General features: G+C 41.1%; 1 protein-coding gene across 1 annotated transcript in view; it reads left to right on the top strand.

Moving 5' to 3' along the window:
• The window catches only part of tubgcp6 (tubulin gamma complex component 6), a 63,093-nt gene that overhangs the window by 24,517 nt on the left and 25,639 nt on the right, over positions 1–12,937 (top strand). Inside the window, exons 8-13 of the mRNA XM_043713746.2 lie at positions 1,844–1,953; positions 2,051–2,142; positions 5,367–5,506; positions 10,141–10,290; positions 11,405–11,486; positions 12,226–12,314. Of these exons, the coding sequence (XP_043569681.2) occupies positions 1,844–1,953; positions 2,051–2,142; positions 5,367–5,506; positions 10,141–10,290; positions 11,405–11,486; positions 12,226–12,314 (663 nt within the window). The remainder of the gene's footprint in view (positions 1–1,843; positions 1,954–2,050; positions 2,143–5,366; positions 5,507–10,140; positions 10,291–11,404; positions 11,487–12,225; positions 12,315–12,937) is intronic.

Genomic DNA, 12,937 nt, shown 5'->3' on the forward strand with positions numbered 1-12,937 from the left:
CTGGTTTGTGTAGTTTAGGTAATCCATAGAATCTGGGGGTGTTGTTGCTTTCCGGACTTGTGCCTCACAACACACTTCACATTCAACAACCAGATATACGAACAAATCAACGGAACACCCATGGGATCACCAATCTCGGGACTCATAGCAGAGGCAGTTATGCAAAGGTTAGAACAAACAGTCCTACCACAAATTCAACCCAAACTCTGGGTCAGATATGTCGATGACATGTTTGTAATCATTAAAAACACGGAAATAGAAAAAACACACCGGATCATCAACGCCACACTCACAGGAATCCAATTCACGAGAGAAGAAGAAAAGGATTTGTGGGCGGCACGGTGGCACAGTGGTTAGTACTGCTGCCTCACAGCGCCCGAGACCTGGGTTCAATTCCCGCCTCAGGCGACTGACTCTGTGGAGTTTGCACATTCTCCCCGTGTCTGCGTGGGTTTCCTCTGGGTGCTCCGGTTTCCTCCCACAGTCCAAAGATGTGCAGGTCAGATGAATTGGCCCTGCTAAATTGCCCGTAGTGTTAGGTAAGGGGTAAATGTAGGGGTATGGGTGGGTTGCGCTTCGGCGGGTCGGCGTGGACTTGTTGGGCCGAAGGGCCTGTTTCCACACTGTAAGTAATCTAATCTAATTCTAATAGCCAACTCCCATTCCTAGGCGTGATGGTACAGAGAACACCAGACGGAGAATTCACTGCAAGAGTATACAGGAAAGCCACACACACAGACCAAGTCCTAAACTATGAAAGTAACCACCCCAACACACACAAACGAAGCTGCATCAGGACACTATTCAAAAGGGCCACAACACACTGCAGTACACCAGGACTGCAAAAAGAAGAAGAGGAACACCTATACAAGGTATTTGCCAAAAACGGATACCCGCGCAACTTCATCAGCAGATGCCTAAGAGAAAGACCACGGAACGAGGACATACCACAACCAAAAGGACTAGCCACACTACCATACATCAGGAGCATCTCTGAACTGACTGCCAGACTACTGAGACCCCTAGGACTCATAACGGCACACAAACCAACAGCCACGCTCAGACAACAACTCACCAGAACGAAGGACCCGATACCCAACATGAGCAAGACGAATGTAGTGTACAAAATACCATGCAAGGACTGCACTAAACACTATATAGGACAAACAGGAAGACAGCTAACAATCCGCATACATGAACATCAACTAGCCACGAAACGACACGACCAGCTATCCTTAGTAGCCACACACGCAGACAACAAGCAACATGAATTCGACTGGGACAACACTACTATCATAGGGCAAGCCAGACAGAGAACAGCCAGGGAATTCCTAGAGGCATGGCATTCATCCACAAACTCCATCAACAAACACATCGACCTGGACCCAATATACCAACCACTACAGCGGACAGCTGAAACTGACAACCGGAAGCGGCAGGGACAGACCACTATAAACACCGGAGGAAACATCAAAGAAGCGCTTCGCAGGAGGCTTCCAAGCACTGATGATGTCGCCTAGCCAGGGGACGAAACGTTTGCAACAAAAACTTCCAGCTCAGCGAACAGAACCACAGTAATGTTCATCTCTTGACCAACACAAGCTTAAGTAGATCATTCAGATTGATTTTTGAAGAATAATATAGTTGGATCATGTTGGCAGACTGCTTTGCCAGTCAAGCACTTTGGGGGTATCCTGAGTTTAAGATAAAACCAGTGTGTCTTGTCTTTATATCTGATTGCTGTACATTACCTCAGTCTTGGATCAACAGCCACCTTTGGTTCACTTCTCATTTCAATAAATAGTTTTCTAACACTTCGTTATTTCTTGTCTTGTTTAATCAGGGAGTAAAATTGTTGTCTTACTTGTATAAGGAAGCTTTGAATAACTGTAGCAATGAGCACTATCCAGTGCTGCTCTCTCTGTTGAAAAGCAGCTGTGAACCATATACAAGGTAACAAAAATAATTGAACTTCTGCTGTTTTACCTCAGTTAATGCATTTTGCAGTGTAATTTGTTATTGCTTTGTTTAAAGAATGTTTTATTTTTAGGTTTGTCTATGACTGGGTTTACAGTGGCATTTGCAGAGATGCATATGGAGAATTCATGATCCAGGTGAATGAGGACTACCTTAACTTCAGAGGTATGGCAGTGCAAGTTAAAATGTACACACCAAAAAAATATGATTGCAACTTTCTTTAAAATAAAGTTTAATTACTTCTATTACATCATGATTTTTAGGAGCATTCCTGTACTGTGATGGTTGAAGTCTGCTACAGGATTTCGCGTTTTCAGCAGCTAAAGGCAGCATTATTATTTTGGGTTTCAATTTTCTTTCTTACAACACAGAAGGAAACCATTTGGCCTAGTGCTCCTGTGCTAGCTTTTGCCAGAATAATATGCAACGTAAAAGTATATTGCATCAAATTTGCACTGGCCATTTCAAACTGTCTCACTGCCCTGTTGCTTCCCAGCACACCAGCATTTCAAGTATTTCTCTGATTTGCCTTTTAAAAGTTATTGTTGAATCTGCTACCATCACATTTCTTTTAGTCAGTGTATTCCAGATCTTGGAACAGTTCAGTGGCAATTGTTTCCTTATTGCTGTTTTTTTGTGAAGCCATCTGTAATTGTAATTTTGAATTGAGAAATATGATTTTCTTTTCACTGTTTTGGAGAAAATAAGTGAAGTGCCACATGGTGTTTGTAATTCTACAGTCCACTGTCCAAACTGCCATTCTAGAAGTGAAGACAAGATAAGGAGCAACAGTAGAATTTATATTTGCTGAGCTCTCTATTTTAGGGGATGATGTTCCTTTATATTTCTTCCATGCTGCTTTCAAATAGAACGTATATAAACTTTTTTTATTGTTTCACTGGATCTACCAGTAGAATTTTCCCAATCCTGGAGAGGCATGAGACTAATGAGAGATTATGGAGCATACCCTGATTTAAAAAAAAAAGAGATTCTTGATATTGAGCAAGGAAAAAAGTCTCATTTTCCCCTTAAGGTTTTAACAGCTAGATGAGAATCTCACAAGTTAGTGATGAGGATCCTATTTTCATGGATTTGCTTCTAATACTAGCTAATCTCAACTAATTTTTATATTATTTGTGATTCTCCCAGGTGCTGGTGAGAAGCCAGACAGCACCAGTTTCCAATTTGTAAATTTAAGTAGTTACCCGGCAGATGAAGCTCACCAGTTGCTTCTCAGGGCCTCCATTTTCACCTTCATTGTCCAACATCTGAACACTCCATGGACAGGAGCAATTGCATCCTTTATACTCAAAAATTGGCATCGACTAAACCTGAACCGCACCACATCATTGTGGCCGATCTCACCTAACTCAAAAGCCACATCAACACTTCACTGCTGCACTTTGGACCTCACTGAAATCTTAAATTGCCTTGCTTCTGCCAGGTTGCTGTTTGCTCGAGAATACACAACTATCTCAAATATCTGCACAGGATACACCTCTGGGATCTTAGCTTGCTTTCTTAATGATTGTTCATTAAGAATGATTTCTATTTACTTTGAGGCTCACAGCATCTCTGTCTTGCCGTACTTCTTAGCACAGACAGAAAGCCAGGCAGCTTGTTATGGTTGCCAACACAGAGCAGTCAAAGGGCTGATAAGAGCCAAGTGCATACAGGTAGGACTAGTTTTAGTTTTGGGATTACGTTCAGCATGGACTGGTTGGACTGAAGTGTCTGTTTCAGTGCTTTGTCTCTTGATTATATTGTGTTTTGCGTAGCTTACAAGGCAACCACATTGCATGTACTTCAATTAACTGGCATGTCTTAAGGGGAATGCTTCTTAGTTGAATGAAGGGATACTGTGGTTAGTGGAAGGCCACCACTGTCTAGAAGGTTGGCCACAGTCATTCCTAGAGTTTTGATTAGTAGGTGTCATGGCAGTCCATGTTAGTGAGAAACTCAAATATGTGGATTGAAACCAAAATGCTGGGATGTTGAGAATGGCCCTAAAATAGCATGGAAGGAAGTGGGGTACCACAGGAAAGGGTTTTGCAAATCTTCACCACCATCCTGGTGAAAGCAGGTCCTGAGTGAGAGAAATGTAGCTGTAAGAGTTGTTAGTGGCGGTGGAAGAGCAGAAAAGGTGTTGAGGCACTCTGAGTGAGAGAGAAGGAAGCAGAGGACATGACTGCTTTCTTCTTTGGGAGGATGAGGTGGGTGAGAACCGTTGAGTGAAGAATTGCATACTGTAATGATAGTAATACCCCATTATTCTTGGTGGGAGGTCTCTGCAACAGCAGTTACAATAAGTGTGAGGTAACAGAGGGAGAGGTGGTACACAGCTTTGCAGATAGCAGCAATTCATTGGCCTCCTTTTGATGGTTGAAGAAAACTGGGCTCCTCTCCTCCATCATCCTGTCAACCAGGATGTCCAGGTTACGGACTGTGAAGCAGAGTGCCAGCTTGCCTGTCTTGGTCATTTCCTCTATAATAATGGTTGAGCAACAGATTTGGAATGGCAAAACTTGAACTGGTGAGCAACTGAGGTTTCAGGTACTTGTGGCATTATGGAATCCCTACTATGTGGAAGCAGGCCATTCAGCCCATCGAGTCTACATCAAACCTCTGAAGAGCATCCCACCTGGACCCACCCCTCTACCCTACCCTATCCTATCCCTGTAACCTTACATTTTCCATGACCAATCCACCTAACCTGCACATCTTTAAACTGTGGGAGGAAACCAGAACACATGGAGGAAACCCACACAGAGATGGGCAGAATGTGCAAACTCCACACACTGTGCCTGAAGCTGGAATTGAACTTGGGACGCTGGCGCTGTGAGGAAGCAGTGCTAGCCACTGTGCTACCGTGCCACCCATTGCCAAAACGTGTCAGCACTGATCAGAAATTTGCCTCTGCGATCACATGATTCAACCAGGAGGGCACCAAGGAGGTAGATACATAAGTAAAGAGATGAGCAACGACAAGGATAACCCACCTTGAAAATGACTGTTTGAACTGCGTCTTCCTATACTTTGACTCATTTTTGACTTTGCTGTTTAATAATTTTCTGAAGTTAATATTGTTCAAAATAACAAGTTTTGGATTCCTTGGGTTGGGTATTTTTAATCCTGCTGTGCTTTTCCAGCACCACTCTAATCTAGAATCTATTTTCTATCCTGTATACCCTTTGATAAGGCATGTGGGCATGTAAATCCATTTCTCTTTCTATGTTGATTGTGTGTGGGTGGCTTTCTGATTCTAGAAGTTCATTTCCTAACAGTACTTTATAAAATTTGTGGTGGTCCAAGTGGAAACCTAATGAAGAAAGGGAACATGGATTGAATATATATTTTTTTCAACCATTATTTTAAAATTTATTTACCAGATAAACATTATTGGACCAATGGATATGTCCTTGCTTCTAAAGAGGTTGAAGAGTGTGTCCCTCTTTTCCTTGCTCATGTGGTCTATGACATCTACATCTGTGGAAAAACTATTAACTTGTTGAAACTGTGCTGTCCAATGGTATGACTTTCGGTTTAGAAAATATTCTATTAAACGGAAATTATTGTGTCTGATCGATACTTTGTGTTTATAATTATGACTTGCTATAGCTGAATTTATGCATCTATCACTGTTTAATGAATATTATAGATGTTATTATTGAAACTGTCTTGCAACTTGCTTAGCATTTCACTCCCAATTGCCACCTTCTAGTTTACTATCCTAGTTTCAGCCTTCCTACTGTTGGTCTTTGTTTTTAATATTTTCTGGGCAGTTTCCCCTTTAGCTGGAAATTGAGCTGGATGCGACCTCCACTTACTGATTAGGCAGCCAGAGTCACTGAACCCTGAAGATCCATCCCATTATAAAGATGTTAAACTGATCCCTTTCTCAAAACTATTACCAGATAAATAGCCAGCCAGTTATGCCCTACATCATTGTGTTTTTCAGAATTCACCTCTTTTTGATATGTGAAGTGCAGGTCAGTAATTCCAGAAACTGTTTTATTTCTAACCCTTTTAGCCTGTTTACAAAGTGTCTATATAGTAGTGAAGGTTGGGGTAGGCACATAAGCTAAACGAGTAGGAGATGCAGTTTGCACTGTTTGCCAAATTACTGATTCTAGGAAATTTTGTGCCAGTTTGAAAGGATTAATTTTTTTAAAATTCAACCATTTGAAAACGCATCTATTAGTGTTCTCATCAGCATTTGAAAGATTATACATTATTTTTGGACCCCTATTGATGACCTTCATAGAAATAATTCCTGGAAACTCCCAGTAGTTAACTCCCTGGCGGCAAAATCCCCAGTGTGCTTGGTGGAGCCTGCTTTTAACATTTCCTTTTAAACTTAATACGAAAGATCACAGAAACTTGAATTGCATTTAATATTGGGGTTTGCACATTTTCCCCGTGTCTGCGTGGGTTTCCTGCCACAGTCCAAAAATGTGCAGGTTAGGTGAATTGGCCATGCTAAATTGCCAGTAGTATTAAGTGAAGGGGTAAATGTAGGGGAATGGGTCTGGGAGGGTTGCTCTTCGGAGCGTCGGTGTGGACTTGTTGGGCCAAAGAGCCTGTTTCCACACTGTAAGTAATCTAATCTAATCAAAGTAATCTAATCTAAGTTGGTGTCAAAATTTCCCAATCTTTAGCACCAGTTTTTAAACAGAAAGATTCTTCCACGGTTTGATGCAGATTGGATAGAGGAAGAAATTCTTCATGCCTGGGGTGTTTAGTGCTAGAGGACACAGCCTCAGAATAAAAAGAAGGCCATTTAGCACCTTGAAGGGTGGTGAATCTTTTGAATTCTGAACCTCAATGGCTGTGGAGACTCAGTCATTGAACTATGTTCAAGAACGAGAGATTTGAAGATAACAAAGACATCAAACATTGTCAGTGTAGTGCAGCAACGTGTTGAGATAGGAAATCAGCCGTGATTTTAAGGTAAAGAAGGCTGAAGAGAACGTTTCAGAACATCTTTGGGACACCCGCACTAACCAACCCCATTGTTTCAGTGAACATCTCTGGGACGCCTGCACTAACCAACCCCACCGCCCTGTGGCTGAACACTTTAACTCCCCTTCCCACTCTGCCAAGGTCTTTTAGGTCCTGGCCTCTTCCATCGCCAAACCCTAACTGCCCGATGCCTGGAGGAAGAATACCTCACCTTCAACCTTGGGAACCTCCAACCACACTAGATCAATGTGGATTTCACTAGTTTTCCCCATTTCTTCCCCCCCACCACTTATCCTAGTCCCAACCTTACAACACGGCACTGCCCTCTTAGGCCTTACCTTCGTCCCACTACTCCCAGATTGTGTGTTCGACATGCGTTGTGACATTGAACATTTTTTCTGTCATCTCCGCTTCCAGGTTTACTTTTTCCATCAAGACTCCCACCCATCCTTGGAGGGTCCCTTCTCCCGCCTCCAACACATTCCGTCCACCTGGACACCCCGTGATGGTCTGTTACCTGCCCTCAGTCTCTTCATTTCCAACTGCCACAGTGACTGCCTCAACCTGTCCCCACCTCTCATCCTTGCAATGTGCAGCCCTCCATTCCCACCGCTCTAACACCAACATCACCATCAACCCAGCAGACACGGGGGTGCGCTGTAGTAGTTTGGTGCACCGATCTTTATTGTGCTGAAGCCAGGCACCAACTCGTGGACACCACCACCAACTGTCACTTCGACCACTGCCTCACCTACCATCACCAAACCATCTTCTCCCAGACCTTTCACAACCTCATCACCTCTGGGGATCTCCCATCCACAGCCTCCAACCTCATAGTCTGGGAACCTCTCACCACCTGATTCTACCTTATACCCAAAATCCACAAACCTGACTGCCCTGGTTGACCCATTGTCAAGTTATGCAGAGATTGTCTCAGCCTGCTCCTGCCCCACCGAGCCTATGTCCTGTCCCCTTTAGTCCAGGAACTCCCCACCTACACTCAGGGGACCACCCACGCCCTACAGCTCCTTCAAGACTTTCATTTCTCTGGCCTCCAACGGCTTATCCTCACCATGGACGTCCAGTCACTATACACATCTGTCCGCCATGATGAAGGCTCCAAGCCCTCTGTTTCTTCCTCTCATGCTGACCCAACCAGTACCCTTCCACTGACACTCTCATTCAACTGGATGAATTGGTCCTCACCCTCAACAACTTCCTTCAATGCTCCCACTTCCTCCAGACTAAAGGGGTAGCCATGGGCACCCGCATGGGCCTCCGCTATGCCTGCCTCTTCACTGAATACATGGAAAGTCTATCTTCCGCAGCTACACTGGCACCATTCCCCACCTTTTTCTCCGCTACGTTGATGACTGTATCGGCACCATCTCGTGCTCCCACGAGGGGGTTGAACAGTTCATCAACTTCACAAACACCTTCCACCCGGCCTCAAGTTCACCTGGACCAGCTCAGGCACATCCCTCCCCTTCCTGGACCTATCCATTTCCGGTGACCGACTCAATGTGGACATCCACTATAAACCCTCTGAGTCCCACAGCTACTTGGACTACATCTCCTCCCACTCTGCCTCCTGTAAAACTTCTATCCCTCATTCCCAATTCCTCTACCTTTGGCGCATCTGCTCCCAGGAGGACCAATTCCATCATAGAACATTCCAGATGGCCTCCTTCTTCAAAGACTGCATCTTCCCCCCCATGAGTCAACGATGCCCTTCAACACATCTCTTCCACTTCCTGCACCTCTGCCCTTGAACCCCACTCCTCTAATTGCAACAAGGACAGAACACCCCCCCCACCCCACCGCCCGGTCCTCACCTTCCACCCCACCAACCTCTAAATATGCCGCATCATGCTCTGCTATTTCTTCCACCTACAAATAGACCCACCAACAGATATGTATTGCCCTCCCTACCCCTGTGTTTCAGAGAGACCATTGTCTCCGTGACCCACTCTCAGGTCCATGCGCCTGAGGTTAATCAGCCCTCTCTAAATATGTTTGATATATGTTGGTGAGCTTTGTCACATATAAGTAGTTATACACTACAATTCTGAAGCTGCTATGAGTAAGTTCACAAATCACACTACATTAACAAAAGGACTGAAAAGTTTTGACAACAGAACATTACATTTCTTTAACAATGTTTTTACTAGTAATGTGATTGTTTTTCTATAATAACTGAAAGATTTTTTTAACATTGGAAGTAAAAATGTTTTTATTTTGCTATTTACAAAGAAAGGATTGGCCAACAAATGTTAGAGCCAGCTCACTTGCTAAATAAGTTGCATGGAATTCCTCTTTAAAATCCCTTAATCAGAATGTTTATCTTGCTTCCTTTTATTGAGTGCACGCTAGCATTTGTGGGTGGTGTAAACAAATCACTTAGTGTGCTTAGACATGTTTAAAAGATCCATGGTATGAGTCAGTCAACATTTGCCAGTCGATTCATGCCATTGAAAGTAAACTAGTAGATCAGTAAATTTGCTTAGAAAAAGAGAAAGAAAAGCATCATTGTATTCACTCCTACCTCTCAGGCTTCAGTGAAGTTCTGCTTATTTCTTCCATGCATCATGCTTAGTTATGAGCACTGTTGAAATGTCATGCTTCTCAGTAAGAGAGCAACTTAACTTAACCAGTAGACCACATTCTTCCCTTCCTTGTGACCTCTATGCTTAAGCAGACTTTTATGGGTTTTTTTGCGCTATTAGCAGGGAGTAATTTGCAGCATCTCAGTTGGTACCCTGATTATGATCCATTACTTAAAGTGGGAACTTCTGTATGGCATGAAAAAGTCACCAGTGTCCTTTTGGATAACAGGGCTGCTCTCTTATTAGAGAAGCACGACTGGTTTTAACTTGCGAGGTCACCATGCCTCACGCAAGTGAAAAGGTTGAGAAGGAGAGGCCTTTGTGGTAACCTCAACTAGTGCAGGAATTACATCCTGTTTCTGGCATCACTGCATTGCAAACCGGCTGTCCTGCCAGCTGAGCTGACAGACCTCCCTCTGTGTATAAACATATATTAAGTGGCTACTTTACTCATGAAACAAAGGAGGGGGTCTTGTGGTTATCTCGTTTAGTGCTTTTGTATTTCAGAAGTAATAGAAGTATAACTACTAAATTGTGATAAAACATATGTCCTTGCTCTTCGGTCTTACTAATTTATTTGCTTTTTTTTTTAAAGCATTACATCTGTTGGTCTGATATTCCTGTTCCCTCCATCTCTGTCACATTTTCCCTGGAGGAACTGGAGGAGATTGAAAGAGACTCTGCTCTTTATGTCAGTCAAATGGAGAGAATAGCTCGTTACAACTCCATCAGCAGAGAGGCAGAGGTAAACTAAAGAAAAGGGCCACCTCACCAGAGATTGTAAATCTTAAGTCAATTAAAAGTAGAATTTTCTACCTTGATTTTAAGATGAATTTTGTAGTTCCTACAGTGGGTGCCAAATGTCTGTGCATATTGCCCTTGTAAAGTTTATATCTTTTTTGGTTTTTAAAATTAGAATTATCAATCTACTTAATTTTGGGAGTGTTCATACGAAAATTTAGTAAATGCTTCATCACAGCATTTGATTTAAATTGTAATACAAATTCACTGCAATATAATTTTTCTCTCTCCATATTGAAAATGTTTTGTGGGGAAAGATACTGTAATGATACATGTAATATTTTCTTCTTGGATGTCTGGATTTCTTTTATTATAAATAGTTTGAAATAATGCTGTGCTCTTTGTACCCCTTTTTGATATACTTTCAAGTATGAGCAGTCTCAGTTAGACCTTTCTGCCAATTTCTTCCACATCCAAAAAAAAAGAAAGATGCAGTAGAGTTTAGTATGTTGTATCTTTTACTACACCTAATCTGAAGAGAGACACTAACACTACATTGTAATCTCTCAAATCAAAAACACTTTGGACTAAGTAATTTTAGAGTTATAGAATGGGTTTACTTTGTCTAACTACAGTGTGTGAATCGGAACCCACTATGGATATAAATATTGATCTGAAACATAAAGCAGTAATAAAACATTACAAAGCAGTAATATAAGTTGTTTTATTTATCCAGATGCAATGTCGTCTACATTCTCTGTCCCAGATTACTGTAATAGAATAGTGCTGAGAGTTGCTTGGGTGTGTTCAGAAAATTTCCAGACAACTAGTGTTTCTGAACAATAGGTTTTTGGACTGAAGATATTGCTGCTTGTAGTCACAGACTGGATTAATTGTACGATATATGAATTAGTCCTCCAGAGGAAAGAGTGTAAATTTCATTCTCCCATTTTTAAAAAATTGAATCTTGTAACATGCTATTACTTTAAAACATTGAGCTGTTTGTTTGTCATTCTTAAAAATTGAAATTTGAATTTCAAAACATTTGTGATGCACCTCTTAGGAATATGTTGCCTTTGCTTTGTCTTTACTGATAAAGCAATAATTTAACCTTTCAGAATCTGAGAAAGGAAATTGCTCAGCAGGAATTGATTGTCCAAGCTCAACGGACAGCTACAAGAGCCATGGCTGCATTTAGAAGTATGTCTTGATTTGAAGTAACATAAGACTCTTTTTCTGAATCACAGTATTCTTTGTATGAAAAAAAACAGTAATTTGTAGGATGTCATTATGATTATCTAGTTGATCTCTCAAAGTGGAATAATTCTTTCGTAATGACTACAGACCACAAAAATTGCCACTAAGTCTAGGATTTGGAAATGAGACTCTTATTGACAATCCAGTGTGGTTAACATTTGTAACTTAGTAACATAAACCTACTTTACTATTTACTGTAATTCCTAAATTACACTAGAGGCCACACTTCAAACATTCCTCTACCTTTAAAGTGTTTTGAGACATTTGGTAATCATGATCAACAGTATATAAATATGAATCTTTATTTACATTATAGTAAAGATAAATTATGGGGTATCTACTTATCAGTTAAAAGTATGAATATTGAGATGTTTTATTCAATGAAAAAATGAAATATAATTCAGTTACAATAAGAATTGTATTAACTGCTGTATTCAGTAAAAGTTGGGTTGAATATTGAAGGACATATTTCTGTTGCTAAGCACTTAAATTATACGGAACTGTTTTTATTATTGTAGATTATGAATCTACAATGTGAAATAAAATTGCTGTGCTTCATTCTCTTGTAAATATACTATAAATCCCTGAGTTCATTGTAAACTACTGGTATCATAACTTTAAGGTTTTCAGTCACAGACAATAACTTAAATGGTACACTAATTTTTGTACTTTTGATCTGTAGCTAATCAGATAGCAGAAAGGAAGGCTTCTGACGTAAAGAAGCGAGAGCAATTCCTGGAGCTCAAAGAACAACTTGAGAAAGACATAGAGGTACTCATTTTCAATTGTAATAGATTCAAATGCCTTCAAAAAGTAGGAAATAGAAATTGTTTGTTTAATTATTTGTGCAAATAATGTCTGTCTAGAAGAAAACCTTTGAGATAGATTCTATTGTGTTTTAAAATAATTAAATATTGCAGTTAGGAAATACGCAACATCAAGTAAAAACTGATTATCAGGTGAAAGGTAATGGAAAAACTACAGTTGGCCTTGGCTTATTTGCTCCATTTGAGTACACAATACTGAGCAAAATACAGTTAGTTGCCTGTAAAGTGAATGTAGTAATGTTATGAAGCTGTGAGTGTACTGTACCTTTTTAAGAAAGTTAAAAGCTAGCAGAACTACCTGACAGCACCAAGTGTTCTGAACAAGATATAATGTAACCTTTTGGTCCAACAGCTAGTGTAGCTGGTTGCTTGGAAGCAAAAACAGATTTGAATTAGGCCAATCAGTTTAAATTATAACCCCACCCCCAAAATACCAAACTCCAATCAAGTTTGAATAGTATATTGACGATATTAAAAGCTAATGACACAATCCAGTGCTTTTGGGGGTATAAGACCAGGAAAAAATGAACAGTTGGGAGAGAACTGCCAAAAAACCAACAGATGTAG

Source organism: Chiloscyllium plagiosum, unplaced genomic scaffold, assembly GCF_037043375.1.
Source record: "Chiloscyllium plagiosum isolate Xiang-an unplaced genomic scaffold, Cpla_swu_hap1 HiC_scaffold_23, whole genome shotgun sequence".
NCBI lineage: Eukaryota > Metazoa > Chordata > Chondrichthyes > Orectolobiformes > Hemiscylliidae > Chiloscyllium > Chiloscyllium plagiosum.